The sequence below is a fragment of the Cherax quadricarinatus genome, chromosome 74 (assembly GCF_038502225.1).
Source record: "Cherax quadricarinatus isolate ZL_2023a chromosome 74, ASM3850222v1, whole genome shotgun sequence".
Lineage (NCBI taxonomy): Eukaryota > Metazoa > Arthropoda > Malacostraca > Decapoda > Parastacidae > Cherax > Cherax quadricarinatus.
The window spans coordinates 10,542,171-10,559,422 of record NC_091365.1 but is presented as its reverse complement, the minus strand read 5'-3'; the positions used below and the strand labels follow the sequence as shown (position 1 = coordinate 10,559,422).

The 17,252-nt window shown below is 41.0% G+C and overlaps 1 protein-coding gene across 1 annotated transcript in view; it reads right to left on the bottom strand.

Moving 5' to 3' along the window:
* Positions 1-16,753, bottom strand: part of LOC128700233 (orexin/Hypocretin receptor type 1) — a 220,932-nt gene extending 204,179 nt beyond the window's left edge. The window contains exon 1 of the mRNA XM_070100787.1: positions 14,818-16,753. Coding sequence (XP_069956888.1) covers positions 14,818-15,195 — 378 coding nt within the window. The 5' untranslated portion in view covers positions 15,196-16,753. The remainder of the gene's footprint in view (positions 1-14,817) is intronic.
* Positions 16,754-17,252: the final 499 nt, after the last annotated feature.

The window sequence follows — 17,252 nt, the reverse complement described above, 5'->3', positions numbered from 1 at the left end:
CAGAGTCTGGGGGATATGCTGGATATTTTCTTTTCTAGGGATAAAAATGTAACGTATCCCATTTATATCACCTTCACCTTGACGCGCTTCAAGAGTATCTTGTACGCTTATCTCGGTTATCCATTATTTTTCGTCTCCTTTCTTCCTTCTCGTTCTCTCCCTACTTCACCGCTGCCTTGCCTTTCTTTCTTCTATCGCCTTTCACTCAATTTACTCTTCTTCCATTACTTTTACCCCTCGCCTCTTACCACATTATGATGTTTGGACAAGGGAATAACGTTAAACGCATCAACTGCGTTACTAAAGGGACGGACTCGTTAGCTAGTAGTGTGGCTTAAACCAACACTGTGTGAAGCCAGCCAAGCTGAGGCAGGACAGCCTGACACTACCACCTGCCGCTACTGCTCTTGTTTTTGCTGCTGCTGATGCTGATGCTGATGCTGATGCTGATGCTGCTGCTGCTGCTGCTGCTGCTGCTGCTGCTGCTGCTGCTGCTGCTGTTGCTGTTGCCGCTGCTACTGCTGCCGTTTCTGCTACTGCTACCTCCCGCACACCACTACCACAGTGCTCTTGTTTCTCCACCACCAGTGTATTCCTGTTCCTCCATCACCAATGTTCTTGTTCCTCTATCACCAGTGTGTTCTTGTTCCTCCATCACCAGTGTATTCTTGTTCCTCCATCACCAGTGTGTTTTTGTTCCTCCATCACCAGTGTGTTCTTGTTCCTCCATCACCAGTGTATTCTTGTTCCTTCATCACTAGTGAGTTCTTGTTCCTCTATCACCAGCGTTCTTGTTCTTACACCACCAGTGTTTTTTTGTTTCACCACCATCATGACCGTTTTGATTCCTTCACCAGTTTTCTTGTTCCACCACCCCCTCACTGTTCTTGTTCCACCACCATCACCACACTGTTCTTGTTCCACCACCATCGCCACACTGTTCTTGTTCCATCACCACACTACACTGTTCTTGTCCCACCACCACCACCACACTGTTCTTGTTTTCTCATTTTAGCTCATGAGATTTCTGAAGGTTTAAAGGTATTTCTAGGCACCCTGGGCATTATGCCCATGATATAGCTCACACTGAAGTCTCTCCCTCTCCCTCTCCCTCCCACTCTCTCTCTCTCTCAAAAAGTTCCCGTGGGAACATCGCAAACTTAACTTTGGTTGCTTCATTTCAAAGGACCTTCCTGAGCCAAAAGAAGGAGAGTGATGCCAGTGAGAGAGATTACACTCAGTACAACACTGCAAACCCGCCACATTAGTGCACAAAGCCTGATTCATGTTGCAGCCGAGCGGGATAAACGGAGGACATCAAGTGTAATCAATTTTCTCATTACACTGATGGTCTATAATACCGACAAGTTGATAAATGAGATGCAGATGCAACGCCTGAAAATGGTGATTAATAATAATAACAATAATAATCTTTATTTCTACAAGTACATGTACAAGGTATACAGGCCTAGATGACATCAATGACATACTACTATATAGAAAACCGCTTGTTATGCTGAGTATTTCTGGCAAATCAGGTCAGTTTTGTCCCAGGATGCGACCCACATCAGTCGACTAACACCCAGGTACCCACTTTACTGATGGGTGAACATAGACAACCGATGTAAAGAAACACGTCCAATGTTTCTACACTTGCCGGGAATCGAAACCGGACACCTCACCGTGTGAAGCGAGAGCTTTTGCCACCAGGCCACGGGCCACCAGTTTCCGTTAAAGCCGTGAGGGTCTTGCACTTCCTGGGTAAGGGAGGTAATGAGGTTTCATCCTGGGAAGGGTGGCTCCAATTCCTTGGATTAAGAGCCTTCCCCCTCAAGGTCACCCACTGGACACAGTGCTTTAAATTTTGAAGACGATGCAGAAAAGTCTTCTTTTGTGGCGACAGAAACTGAGCAACAGAAACTGTGCGACAGAAACTGCGACAGAAACTGAAGAACAACAAAAAAAAGGAGAAGACAAATAAGGAAAACATGTATCCAAAGATTATGTACCTGTGGATATATAACCTGTAGATACATAATCTTGTACATATAATCACATTAAGATCTTTTTCCCTACAATCTCTGATAACTTTTATTACAGAACATATAATCTTAGTCTACTTGCAGAGTTTAAATCCCGTGTCACCTTTAGTTTTATCATATTTCAGTTCTTCGTTCATTTGTCTGTCTGCTTAATTTATCTCAATTTTCTTGTGTAATATTTACACAGGTATTGTAGGGAAATGTTAGATAGCGTAAGTGATTTATTGGGTTGTTGCTGTTGCTGTCTTTGCTGTTGCTGCTCTTGTTTCTACTGCTCTTACTGTTGTTTCAGCTACTCCTGTCGTTGTTGCTGCTACTGCTGCTCCTGTTGTTGTTCCTGCTGTCTTTGTTGTTGCTACTGATGCTGATGCTCCTTTTGTTGCTAATGCACCTGTTGTTGCTGCTCTAGTTGTTGCTACTGTTGCCTTCGTTGCAGTTTTTGGCTATTGTTGTTTCCGTTGATGCCGCCACGGTTTGCTTATCCTTTTAATTTTCCTTTTCTTCTTCCTCCTTCTCCTCCCGTTCCCTTTCTCATCCCTCCTCTCATTCTCTAAAAGAAGGAGAATGAAAGCAGAAAAGAAACGAAGAAAATACAAAAGAAAACAAGAGAAAGAGGTCATCAACGAAGCTGCAATATTTTTTTTTTCAAGTTCTTAGTGGCCTAGTGTCTTCCTGAGTTAGAACTCATCCAAAGGATGGATGGATGTAAGGATAGAATAGGAAAGTGGGATGGACTTCAGTAGGGTGTTAGAAAAGCCTAGGAGGTAAATGTGAGAACTAAGAGAAAGTGGCTAGAGAAAGAACTAAGTTCTAACACTTGATGAGCACTTCCATCTGAGATCACTCAGAACTCTTGGTAATAAAGAATTCGAAGCTGCGTAGAAACACGTAAAATGCAATTAAAAACGCAGTAAAAGAAATAAAAGATACTGCTACCACGAATTTTCGACACACTATCAATAGCAGCTGAGGTATCGCCACATTACACGCGACAAAACCACAACAGAAAGACAAAAATTGTAGTCGCGGTACAAACAGTATCTGGAATCCTTAAGTCACACAAGGGATGCATCAGCGGTAACTTAAGCGGTAGCTGCGACAGAAACAGCAGCGCCGGCGACGTCAGGCCACTCACTGCTGTCAGCGGTAACTCAAACGGTAGCTGCGGCAGAAATGGTGGCGCCGGTAGCTTCTGCGGCGGCGACGTCAGACCATTAACTGTAGTCCAAACCACTTTCATAAGCCTCGATGCGGAATTAGCTGCCAGCGACCCTATAAACCAACAAGAAACATCCATAGGACTTGATGCAGTGTAAGCTGTCAGTGGCCCAGTAAACCAACAAGAAACACATCCATAGAACATGATGCGGTATAAACTGCCAGCGGCTCTATAAACCAACAATAAGCACATCCATAGGACATTATGCGGTGTAAGCTATCAGTGGCCCTATAAACCAACAAGAAACACATCCACAGGTCTTGATACGGTGTAAGCTGTCAGTGGCCCTATAAACCAACACCAAAAACCACATTCACGATTCGTTCCATGTCTTAAGTGATAAGGATAGGAGGGGAAAAGGAGGGAGAGTGGGAAATGGAAACGAGGGCAAGGGGAAGTGGGGTGAAGAAATGGGAGAGTGTGCAAAGGTGAGAGAAAGGGCAGAAGTGAAAAGGCAGAAGTGAGAGGAAAGGCAGATTTGAGAGGAAGGGCAGAAGTGGAAGCAAGGGCAGGAGAAGTGGAAGCAAGGGCAAGAGAAGTGAAAGGGACAGCTGAATAAGAAGGGAAGTAAGGAAACATGCGTAGGAGAAATCGAGGAGGCAGAAACAATTCAAGATGAAAACAGAGGGAGTAACGCTATAAATAAGAGAGGGAGAGGTGAACAGAAGGAAGAGGGGAAAGAAATAAAATATGGGGCAACTTTGTGAATAACAAATATGGGAGAGAAGAGAAGAGGGAGGGACAAAGGAGAGGGAGATTAGGGAAAGACAGCAAGGAAAGAGGGGAAAGCAAGTAGAGAACAAGGAAGAGGAGAATGGAAGGAACAAGAAGAGTATGGGGGAAGAATGAGAAGACACAGAAGCAGGCACAAGCTTACACTGCGCCAACGTTTCCTTCTACACAGAGCGAAATGTTGCCATTAAAAAAAATTATGTAAATGTTCTGTTGGAATTTTAGTATTTTTATCCTTATAGTCTTAGAAAGCTCTACAGCTCTTATAGTCTTAGAAAGCTCTCTACAGTCATTTCTGTTAGAAAGTTATGTACAGTCAGCTCTCTTCAGCTCTTAGAAAGCACTCTTCACTCAGCTCTTGGAAAGCTCCTCTACATAGTGTCAGTTTTTTCCAGACAGTTAAAAACTATGTACTTTTTCATTCACATTTACAAAAGAAACCAACGCACTGTATAGAGGATCTTATATATGGCGAGTCAACACTAGACTCAAAGATTAATCTAAGGTGCACTATTATTTTCATTTAATATGTATTTAAATTTATTTCGTTATCCTAGCGTGATACAATATTTCCCTATGGGTGAAGTGAAGCAATAGTCAGAACGAAGATTAATAACAGTGCACCGTAAATTAAACCTTACGAGTCTCTACCGTAGACTCATAATGAGCATTTTACTACAACTTTGCTACGAGAGAAGATTCTAACTACTTTCAACAGAGAAACTGGAAAGGAAAATCTTCCAGATTAAGAAATATTAATGTGACAGAGGAAAGTAAATACGAGGGGATACTGAATGAAACAATTAAATATGGTTACACTGATTATATATATATATATATATATATATATATATATATATATATATATATATATATATATATGTCGTGCCGATCGTGCGATCTTGGCTTAAATAGCAACGCTCATCTTGCCATATAGGACAAGCGAAAATTTGTGTATGCAATAATTTTGCCAAAATCATTCTGAACCTAACGAAAAAAATATATTTCACTGGGTTTGTTTAATATTAAATTATTGTAAACAAATCTAAAATATATTTAGTTGGGTTAGGCTAAAATAAATTGTTTTTGTTATAATAAGGTTAGGTAAGTTTTCTAAGTTCCTTTTGGTGCAAAATTATATTTTTTTACATCAACATTAATGAAAAAAAATATATCTTTAAACGTATAAGAGAAAATTTTAGAAAGGGCTTAATTTTAAATGAGTTCTTGCTAATTGACCAGTTTTACATATTCGGCACGACATATACATATACATATATATACATATATATATATATATATATATATATATATATATATATATATATATATATATATATATATATATATATATATATATAAACAGAAATGCAGAATGCTATACAAGATTAAATATTACGTTAATAAAACAAAGAGGTATTTAAATTTTGAGGCAAAGAAGTAGTTAATAAGATTTTCCTACCTTTTTAACGTTCATCAGAGGAGGGGAAGAAGTGTAATCCTTCCAAATGGCTAGAATTTAACAGGCTTCCGTTTCTCACGCAAGACACTAACAAATCCTTGGATAATTGCTAGGCTTTCTTCTCTGGATATGGAGGAGTGTGCGCGTTCCTGCACTATCAGAGGTGTTAGGCTTAAATCCCATCGATCGAACGTGGGGCATTAAAGGTGCAATTCACCTGACCACTATCAGGGCAACATTAATCCCCACGAGACGTATTATAGCAATCTCTCAGCGTATATGCACAGACGTGCACCTCAACTGGACCACTAGGTACACTAGGATTTGTGTCTAAATTCTATATAGACTTAATAAAGCCTTTCAATGGGCATAACTCGTCAGTATTAGCGAAGGACGCCCCATACCAGCATTTTCTTTCAAAAGGAATTACCTTGCGGTTATCATTTCCAATGAATGATGAGGAAAGATGAGCATACTGCATCGTGTTATTCATTGTCTTCAGATTATCATCATTATTTTCATAGGAAAGGAATGAGAGGAGCTCAGAATGCCTCTGGCGTCACCCACTTAAAAGACTGACGTAGCCTACACACACATTCTCTATCATCTATAAGCAATTCTATGACATCGCTTATACACAATGCTGTCAAGTATACACAACTGACATCACCTACACACAGGATGAGGAAAAGACGAGACATGATAGAATATTTGGTTATAAACGAACATAAAAGAATGGATAAAGAATATTTCTCAGTACCTGCAACAGGGATAACAAGATGCCACAATGGTAACTCGAGAAGTGTTTCGTCGCGGAGTTTACCTGGAGAGAGTTCCGGGGGTCAACGCCCCCGCGGCCCGGTCTGTGACCAGGCCTCCTGGTGGATCAGAGCCTGATCAACCAGGCTGTTACTGCTGGCTGCACGCAAACCAACGTACGAGCCACAGCCCGGCTGGTCAGGAACCGACTTTAGGTGCTTGTCCAGTGCCAGCTTGAAGACTGCCAGGGGTCTGTTGGTAATCCCCCTTATGTATGCTGGGAGGCAGTTGAACAGTCTCGGGCCCCTGACACTTATTGTATGGTCTCTTAACGTGTTGGAACCTTAGAATGAGTTAAATAAAAGGTTGAAGTGCTACAACCATTCCTATGAAGGAAAATTACTTAGGGTATGAGTAATTGCGCGCGCGCACACACATATAAACAAATATTTTACGATGTGGCCCAAGAGGTTAGAGGCCACTATATGACCCCCAAGCCAATCAACATAAGAGGCCTTGTCGGGATTACTCTCTGAGCTTCCACAAACACAACTTAGCGAGTAAAATTCATTAAATACACAAACACTACCCTTTCTTTTATTTTTTCAACCACCTCCCCTTCCTCCTTTGCCTGTTTGTTTTTTGCTACACACGGCTTACTTCTTGCGCCATTGTTCACAACAAGTTGGCTTCAAAAAAATATTCCTCATTTTTAAAGCTGTATCTGCTTGTGAGCTCCTCTGAGCTCTAACGCTGAGTCCAAATGCTTTAATACATAAGTTGCTCAATTAAGCACATCTCAGTTGTGTGTCCTTAGCTCAAAACATAGAAAAATTCTTAAAGGAGTTTTAAAGCTTTCCCGGACTTCCATTCTTCCTTTGAAGTTGCTCGCTGCAGAAATTCCACACTTTTTCAACGTTTTCTTTCTATTGCTCACTAGCAACTTGCTATTTTGTTTTCATCGCCATCCTCCATCCAAAACTCACAAGCTCGACGTGGTGAGTTTTGGGTATTCTGAATGTAAACAACTAGTCATCCAATAAAGCTGATAGCTGCTCAGTCAAAATATACTTTTATAGAATCAATGTAATTGAATCTCATTCGACAGGCGCCGTTTGATCCCTAAGATTTTAGTGGTTAGCAGGGACTATAATCCATCACCCTTCTTCTTCGTTCTCAGAATACGTCTTGTCTACTTTCAGGTTCCTTCTCCACCTGGAGTGGCTTGTCCAGGTTCAGTGATGTCTGTTGTCACAGTATTTTTAGTGCCTCTGCTGAGTTGATCACCATCCACACACAGGCTTTTATCTTTGTGGGTCGATTCTATCAGTCCTCGACGTCAACACACAGAATATGTTTTAAGTGTCCTGACCATCTCAGAATTTTAAGGTATATTACCACTTAGTTTTTTAGATACAAAAGCCGGCTGCTGACAGTACTGAAGAATCATATTAGTAATGGTATGCATTACCGACGAGTGAATGAACAAGACACGTACAACACTTAGATATCTTTGAAGATGGATAAGTTTTGCACGTGTATGTTATTCATCAGTAATACTGAATAGATAGGTACAGAAAAGGTTTTCATTGTGACAATGTTTCGCTCTGTACAGAGTGAAAGTGTCAATCTACAAAGAGCGAAAAGTTGTCCCAATAAAAGCATTTTTTGCCCCTGTATTTTTTCCCTCACTAAATTCTTGGTTTATATCTTAAAACAAAGACTTTTTGCAAGTGATTTACAACGGTAATGGTAATATGAACGAGGAACCAATAAACACGTGTCATACAGCACCAAGGGAATGAGAGGTTATCAGTCTTCATCCAAGGGAAGGGTATCCTCTAATTCCTTGAATCAGAGAGTCCCTAATCAGTATGAGTGCACCTTTTTTGAAGGCTCGAATGATCTGAAGACTATCAAAATGTCTAATAAAATTCTTACCCCACTTATTAAACATGTGAACAGCTCTCACTGGCCCACCTGTAAACTGACTAGTTTTAACCGTTTTTTCACTGACGTCCCCGTCCATGTAGATCTACCAGTCAGAATCTAAGTTTTTTCCAATTAACTAAGTCCTTTACAAGTAAATTTACAAGAGAGCAAGGGGGGGGGGGAATCATCATGGCCCAGACCTCGACAATCTGTTTATCGGATGCTTAATAAACATGTTACCACATATTACCATAGATATTACCATAGGTATTACCGCAAATATTACCATAGGTATTACCACAAATATTACCAGAGATATTACCATAGATATTACCATAAATATAACCACACACATTACCACAGATATTACCACACACATTACCATAGATATTACCACACACATTACCATAGATATTACCACACACATTACCATAGGTATTACCATAGATATTACCATGGATATTACCACAAATATTACCACACATATTACCATAGATATTACCAGTGATATTACCATAGATATTACTCCAGATATTACTATGGATATTACCACAGATATTACCATAAATATTAACACAGTTTCATAACGATTAACTCACAATCTATAGCAATATCTGATACGAGCAAAAGCCTACGAATGTGTGTGTGTGTGTGTGTGTACTCACCTAATTGTGGTTGCAGGGGTCGATTCATAACTACTGGCCCCGCCTCTTCACTAGTCGCTACTAGGTCACTCCCTGTTCCTTTCCAGACTATTCCACTTCCTGACAACTCCGTGACTGAAGAAATTCTTCCTGACATCCCTGTGACTCATTTAAGTCTTCAACTCCCGATTGTGACCCCTTGTTGGTGTGTCCCATCTCTGGAACATCCTGTCCCTGTTCACCTTGCTGATTCCTCTCAGTATTTTATATGTTATCATGTCCTCCAGTGTCGTCAGGTCGATTTCCTTTAACCTCTCCTCATGGGACATACCCCTTAACTCTGGAACTAGTCTCGTTGCAAACTTTTGCACTTTCTCTAATTTCCTGACGTGCTTGGCCAAATGTGGGTTCCAAACTGGAGCTGCATACTCTAATAAGGGCCTGATGTACACGGTGTACAGAGTCCTGAACGACTCTTTACTGAGGTACCGGAGTATGCCGTAGCAGTTATTTGGTTGATGTGCGCCTCAGATGTGTTCGGTGTTATACTCACCCCAAGATCCTTTTCCTTGTGTGTGTGTGTGTGTGTGTGTGTGTGTGTGTGTGTACTCACCTATTTGTGGTTGCAGGGGTCGAGTCATAGCTCCTGGCTCCGCCTCTTCACTGGCCCCTACTGTGTGTGTGTACTCATTTGTGGTTGCAGGGGTCGATATATAGCTATTGGTGTGTATGTGTGTGTGTTGATGGGTTCGGTATACATACGGGAAATGGTAGCAAGGAAAGCACCAATGGACTGTTATGGGAAGCGATATATTAGTAATACGTGGCAGAGTCGCAGTCTGTCCGTCTACAGTCCCTGATTATTATTATTATAATCAAGGGGGAAGCGCTAAACCCGGAGGATTATACAGCGCCTGGGGGGGGATGTGGAAGGCATTCAGGCTTAATTCGGGGAACTGGAGCACAGATCCAATTCCCTAAATCAAGAGCCCCTCACCAACACCAAGGAACCTTCCCTGAGGGGTACAGTCCCTGAGCCTAGAGAAAACTTGAGAAAGATGGCTGGCGGCGCATGCACAGGGTGCAGCTAAGGCTTGGGAAGGGAGCCTCTTTATAAACTGTATTCAGCTTACATGTACTACACTAGTAATACTGTCAACATTTCGACGGTATACTATAATAAGTAGCTAATAGTAGTAGTTAGTCTATTTACATCCAACATATGAGTGCAGTTACGCAGGTTTATGCAATATACATAGAAACATAGGTGTGAATTTCCTAGGAAAGCCTAGGGAGGTTGGGCAGAGGGACTCATCGTCCCTGGGGTCCTACGATTATGAAACATTACGACGATCTTGGAGCAGAGCTGGTAAATAAGTATGTAGGGATCTTTGTAGACACGAGTTTCTGGAACATTCTCAGTAAAATGGGTACCTGAGTGTTAGTCGACTGGTGTGGGTCGCATCCTGGGCAAAACTGATCTAATTTGCCCGAAATATTCTGCATAACAAGTGGCTTACTATATAGTAGTATGTCAATAATGTCAGCTAGGCCTGTATACCTTGTACATGTACTTGTAAAAATAAAGATTATTATTGTTATATATATATATATATATATATATATATATATATATATATATATATATATATATATATATATATATATATATATATATATATATATATGTCGTGCCGAATATGTAAAACTGGTCAATTAGCAAGAACTCATTTAAAATTAAGTCCTTTCAAAAATTTTCTGTTATACGTTTAAAGATATATTTTTTCATTAATGTTAATGTAAAAATTTTTAATTTTGCACCAAAAGAATCTTAGAAAACTTACCTAACCTTATTATAACAAGAACAATTTATTTTAGCCTAACCCAACTAAATATATTTTAGATTTTTTTACAATAATTTAATACTATACAAACACAGTGAAATATATTTTTTTCGTTAGGTTCAGAAAGATCTTGGCGAAATTATTGCATACACAAATTTTCACTTGTCCTATATGCCAAGATGAACGTTGCTATTTAAGCCAAGATCGCAAGTTCTGCCTATTCGGCACGACATATATATATTCATAGGCTTTTACTCGTATTACAGCTTATTTTAATTCTTATCGCTGATAGTCGACAGGCTCTAAAGCTTAACCAAAGCTTTATATTAAGAGATTAACAAGAGCTTCAAATTAAAAGTTTACCATTTGAGCTTCAAGCGATGCAAAAGGCTGATGATCATGACCAGATACCACCACCATCCCAAGCTTCATCACCACCATCACTTACACACCATTATTATAACCATTATCTCCGTCAAAATCACTCTAAACTCCACCATACAATCGCCATCACCCTAATTTTCAACCACCCTGCCCCTCCATTGCCCGCTACCAACATTGCCACCACAACGCATCCTCATCTGACCTACTAACTCGGCCAAAGTTATCAATTCATTAGGGTAATTACACACAGCAGAGTCTGATGGTTAGCATACAATTATCTGACAATACATTTGGCCTCGCCTTCATCCTGCATCTGTTTATTATAACAGCAACGGCAGCACCAGCAGCAACGGTAGCACCAGCAGCAACGGTAGCACAAGCAGCAAAGTCAGTACAACAGCAACGGCAATACCAGCAACAGCAGTACCAGCAACAACGGCAGCACCAACAGCAGCGGCAGCACCAGCAGCAACGGCAGCGCCAGCAGCAACGGCAGCACCATTATCATCAGGGGCAACAACAATAATGAAACCAGAAGCATCATTAGCAACCGAAGCAGAGACAGCTGGAGTGTTCAGATCTCTTGGGATTACAGATATTGACTGGGAACTGAACCAGGGATAGTGGCGGTGCGGAAGAGCTGTGCTGTTAGATTTTGAATAAGTCTTGGCAATACGCTATGGGAGGTACATGCCTCTGTTAGAAAATGTTTTGTTTATTGGTGCCATTGGACTGCATAGCAGCCACTGACTGTGGATAAATGTTACACCATCACGACCTAACTGAGATGAGAGAACGCAGTAGACATCACATCATCGCTGCTTCACCAGGTAACTTAACGTCGCTCACACAACAAGCCAGGAGCGGGTGTCTAAAATTATATACGCGGTCCTTCCTCCAGCCATCTGGTATGAAACAGCCTGCACCAGCTGCTGTACTCTCCTTCACCACCAGCTCCTCTCCTCTCCCTTCACCACCAGCTGTTATCTTCTTGTAGTGTTGGTAGAATTACCAACAATATGTAAGGTAAAAAGGACACAAGTGCAACTAATGACATTTTATCGTGGCAACGTTTCGCTCTCCAGGAGCTTTATCAAGCCATAACGGCTTGATAAAGCTCCTGCAGAGCGAAACGTTGACACAATAAAATGTCATATTAGTTGCACTTGTGTCCTTTTACATAACATGTTATCTTCTTCCACCACCAGTTGCTATTCTCTTCATCACTACCTGCTGTTCTCTCCCTCCACCACCCTTCAGGTTATACAATGGCGCCACAGTTTTTCAGGCGTTACATGCTCCCCTCCAATTAGTATGTAGCGCCTCGAGCTACAGTCCCTTCTTTACTTTTCAAAGTCAGTATCACCCATTACTACGTTTTTGCCCCTTTATGTTCTAGACTCATTTTACGTAATGGTTTTCTCTCTCCCCGTTTGTCTCTCAATATATAAGAAGTGGTTTCACATATCTTATTGTGATATAATTATAAATAGTTGAATCTGAGATGAAGACCGGAAGGAGCCGTACTCCTCCAGGCCACTATTAGCTGGACCCGCCGTGTGCTTGCTTCAACCACGGGAACACTCCAGCGGCTAGGAACTCAGAGAAATATTTTCATCTTATTCTTATCTCATGCACCAGTTGCCAAACGGTATTTATGATGGTCAACTCTTGAAAAGAGAGAGTATTTTATAAACATATTACCTACTGCAACCAGAATTTGAACGCTTTGTCCTAGCATTCCTTGTTATGTCAGAGATTCTAACGTATGGATCTCGTCAGTCATTGCATTATACCTTTAGACCAGGGGTTCCCAACCTGGGGTGCTCGCACCCCCTGGGGGTGCGAGACATCATTCCTGGGGGTGCGAGACATCATTCCTGGGGGTGCGAGAAGCGTCCATCACTTGATGATGGAGAGCTGAAAGAAGATCTTATAGATCTGCGTTCAAATCGTGCTCTTGAAATGCAATTTGAGAGTAAAACTTTGGAAGAGCATTGGTGCTCGGCTATAGTTCTATTTCCAAGACTGTGAAACTGCACTAACTGTGCTCATTCCATTTGCGACAACTTACTTATGTGAATCAGGATTTAGTACTCTTGTCAATTAAGACAAAATCTAGAAATCGTTTGAATGCACAGGCAGACATGCGTGTTGCTATCAGCAACATAATTTAGTATGATTCCACATCCTTTATCCTTGAACAAAGTTTAAATTGTAGGGGGTGCGAGGTTAGAGCAAAAATTTTATAGGGGTGCGGGAGTAAGAAAAGGTTGGGAACCACTGCTTTAGACGACCACCGTCTGACATCCGTGAGCCAGGATTTTGCCGTAACATCGAGATGAATCACCATCCTAGGCTCGTCACCCAGATTTCGGTCGTAACATCAAGAAGGATAACCATTACTGGACCGACCGTCATCAAGGTCAACTTAGGCCTCCTAGACAATGGCCGTCCTACTTCCGTCAGCACGACCCTCACAAGAGGGTGCGTTGATATATAATAGTAAGCTTCGTTTCAGGTTTGAAGTCAACTTTAATAATAACTACATTGTAATACACACTACACTGCACTATCAACACTCACTTTCAACATGGCCATGGAGAGATGAGAAGCTGCTGTTGATCCGGTTCTGTATTAGATTATATGACACGTATGTAACGCTAAAACGTTTTATTGCGAAACGTTTTGCTCACCAGACCATTATCAAGCTGCTCGTGAGGAAAACTCTTTATAATAAAATATTCTAGTATATCTTGTTTACAGCTGTTTATTATCAGGATGAATCAGACGAGTTTACTGCTCCACATAAAGTATAATAACAGAGGGTAGACAATGATTTAGTCTCGCATGCTGTAATTTCAAAACCACCAACACAGCAGGAGTTTGGCAATATAAACACAAATGCAGTATAATGTGATCCTTTATTGACTACGTATCGCCCACACAGTGGGCTTTTTCAAGTCACAAACAGAACAGTTCTGTTTGTGACTTGAAAAAGCCCACTGTGTGGGCGAAACGTAGTCAATAAAGGATCACATTATACTGCATTTGTGTTTATATTGCCATTGTGTCGGTATTTTATACCATTTATTTCCACAGCAGGAGTTTACAGTGTTCCGTGTGGGGCAAGTAACATATTCTGTAACAATGAGATAGGTCGAAATGTGTAAACAAGCCTTCAGCAACACAAATATGCAAGCAGAATGAACGAGCTTATAGTGTGCTTGTGGTCCATCGTAGCCTATACTCACAACTCGGGAACTGGGAAAAATCACAAATATGAAAACGAAATAGCAAAACGAAAATGCCTTGAGGCAGCTGCTTCCCACCTCACAAAACCATAAAACAGAATACAAGCATTAAATAACCCATTTCAAACACTGTCCAGAATCATGGCATGAAGCATAACACGCCTCGACTTTATGCTCACATCCAGGCCTTGTATTCTTGATATTAACTGACTTCGTCTTCAATGACCTCTCCACCACCTGACCTGACCTCAGAATGCTAATATGCTTTATAAAAGGTTTTTATTTTTTGCTATATACTTTACAAACGTTACTGCAATAAAGGGATTCCCTATTCAAAGTGTATGAAGCTACCCTACGATAATAATTCACTACACTAGCACTCTTCCAGCAAACACCACACACTACCCAAGACTCACGAAATCGTAATAACACGATTGCAAACAAACCACGGAACGGGTGGGGTTTGAACCCACGGTAAGTGAATCTTAGGAACCGCTTACCATAGGTTCAATCCCTATCCGTTCTGTGGTTTACCAAACACTAACCTGCAACATAGGCACGAAGTAGCAGAGAAAGCTGCCGAAGATCCAGTTCTGTATGAGGAGGATAGCCAGGGATAGCGGCAGCAGCAAGACGCTCATTATGAAGTTACACACACCAATATTCATCATATAGGCACTGGTAGGGTCCCTGTAAAGGCGTCGACGAAGGATGTGGGTGACCATGGCGACGTTGCCCACGGAGCCGAGCACCACTAGCAGGGAGTATAGGATGAGGAACAATGGGTATACGTGGACCAGGGACCGCCGCATTATTGGCTTGGAGAAGTCTACCGTCTCGTTGGGAAAGGACGCCAGATTGTGGATGATTTGACCCAGAAACTTATCCGGCAGCTCCCGCACGTCAGCCTTCTCTACAGACATCTTGATCTACGATGGTACCTAGGCAGGTGTTTTGATCCACGATGGTACCTTGGCTGGTGTTTTGATCCACGATGGTACCTTGGCAGGTGTTTTGATCCACGATGGTACCTTGGCAGGTGTTTTGATCCACGGTGGTATCTTGGTAGGTGTTTTGATCCACGATGGTACCTAGGCAGGTGTTTTGATCCACGATGGTCCCTTGGCTGGTGTTTTGATCCACGATGGTCCCTTTGCAGGTGTTTTGATCCACGATGGTACCTTGGCAGGTGTTTTGATCCACGATGGTACCTTGGTAGGTGTCCCAGATATTGTTCCCCTAAAGAGTGAAAGGTTTTTCAGGATATAGTAATAATGGACTTAACCATTATCTCTTCTTTTACTTTGTTCGCAATAATATATTTTTCTCTATGATACATCTTTCTGGGCGTCACTCACACTCTAAGCTTTACAATTTTATCTTCCGTAAAACCATTCGTAAATTTTTGTACATAGACCACGTTCAAAATTTGAAACTTTTACAATGATTTTATTTAATTATACAGAATTTAAGCTAGGCTTATACCCCCCAAAATTCAAACAATGCAAACTGTTTCCACTGGAGTTGATGTTCAGAACAGTCGATTCAGCACCTTATATTTGTATATTCAACTATTCTTTGTAATGTTATTGCACGTATCAATGGTTCCAGTTTCCCAGAAAAGAGAAGCGAGCCAAAGTGAAACACTTCTACGTTTCCCTTTTTCCTCTTGTCTGCCTCTCTGTGTTTTCTTTTTATCTCCTCTTGTTTTTCATCCTTTTTTTGTCTTTTCCTTTTCATCCTGTTTTCAAGCTTTTAATCATTACCACCGCCTCTCCTCTCTCACCATTACACCTCACTCCAACGAAGGAACTCCCACAATTTTTATTTAAAATCTTCGTATCTGCCAAATATTTCTGTATAAAACACACACACACTGATTCGTGTATTATGTTGTTATAAATGATCCAGGTTCACTGTTATCAAATGTTACGATATTGATCTACGTAACTACAGGTGCAAGAGGCCAAGTTTATCACTAGGATTCAGTATAAATATTAGGATCCATGTTTATTACTTTCTATATGTCGCTTGTTCGCTCTATGTGAAGTTTCAAACTTTTAATTTTGTCCCATTTTCTTCCGCCTCCACCGTATATTTTCTGTATTCTGAATAGTGTCATTTTTTCCACGCTATATCTGGACCCTCTGAATGAAGAACTTTTAAACGGAACTTATTTCCTCTGAGATACCTAAATATCTTTCTTTCACAGTTCCTGGAAATGCGTCTCCCGAAATATTTTCCAGCAAGTCCCTGAGAATAAACACATATTTCCATTCAATTCGAACACAATTTCCAGGACGTGTGTGTGTGTAATGTATTGCGAACTACTGTTGGTCAGTGACTAGTGATTCCAGCGCTGTGTCCTGCAGGTGATGCCCCAGGACTCCTCGCTTAGTGGACGGGAGAAGATAAGAGTGGAAGGAGTTGATGACTGTGTCCTCTAGAGTCAGGACATCAATCTTGAGAAGGACCTACGATCTGAAAGTAAAGAAAATAATAACTTAACAGGAGAGTCATTATTGTAGATATTAAATTTGTTCTCTCTCTCTCTCTCTCGGAGCCCTCACCCTTCTTTGATCTTGTTTGTATTCTTATACAGTGCTAATACTGCTCTGTCTGATCTTTCTGAAGTTTCAGTAACCAATCTCTCTCTCTCTCTCTCTCTCCCTCTCTCTCTCATGACACACACGCACATGTAACTACACACTGTTTATTAGGAGGCATTTTTGCCCACTGAGGGTTGCCTCAATTTAATAAATCCTCCAACGGGCGAAACGTTTCCCAATAAAAATACTCAGTGTCCTTAATTCATACTTTGCAGCAGTGATATAGTGTACATGTAAGCTGCACTTAAGTGAGAGTGATGAGAAATGAGTGGAGGGTGGTTGTAAAATAGTCATTATGATGGAATTGGTAAGATTTGCTTATCATTCTGTATAATGGTCTGATTAAACAGTAAAATATAATGGCGTGTGTG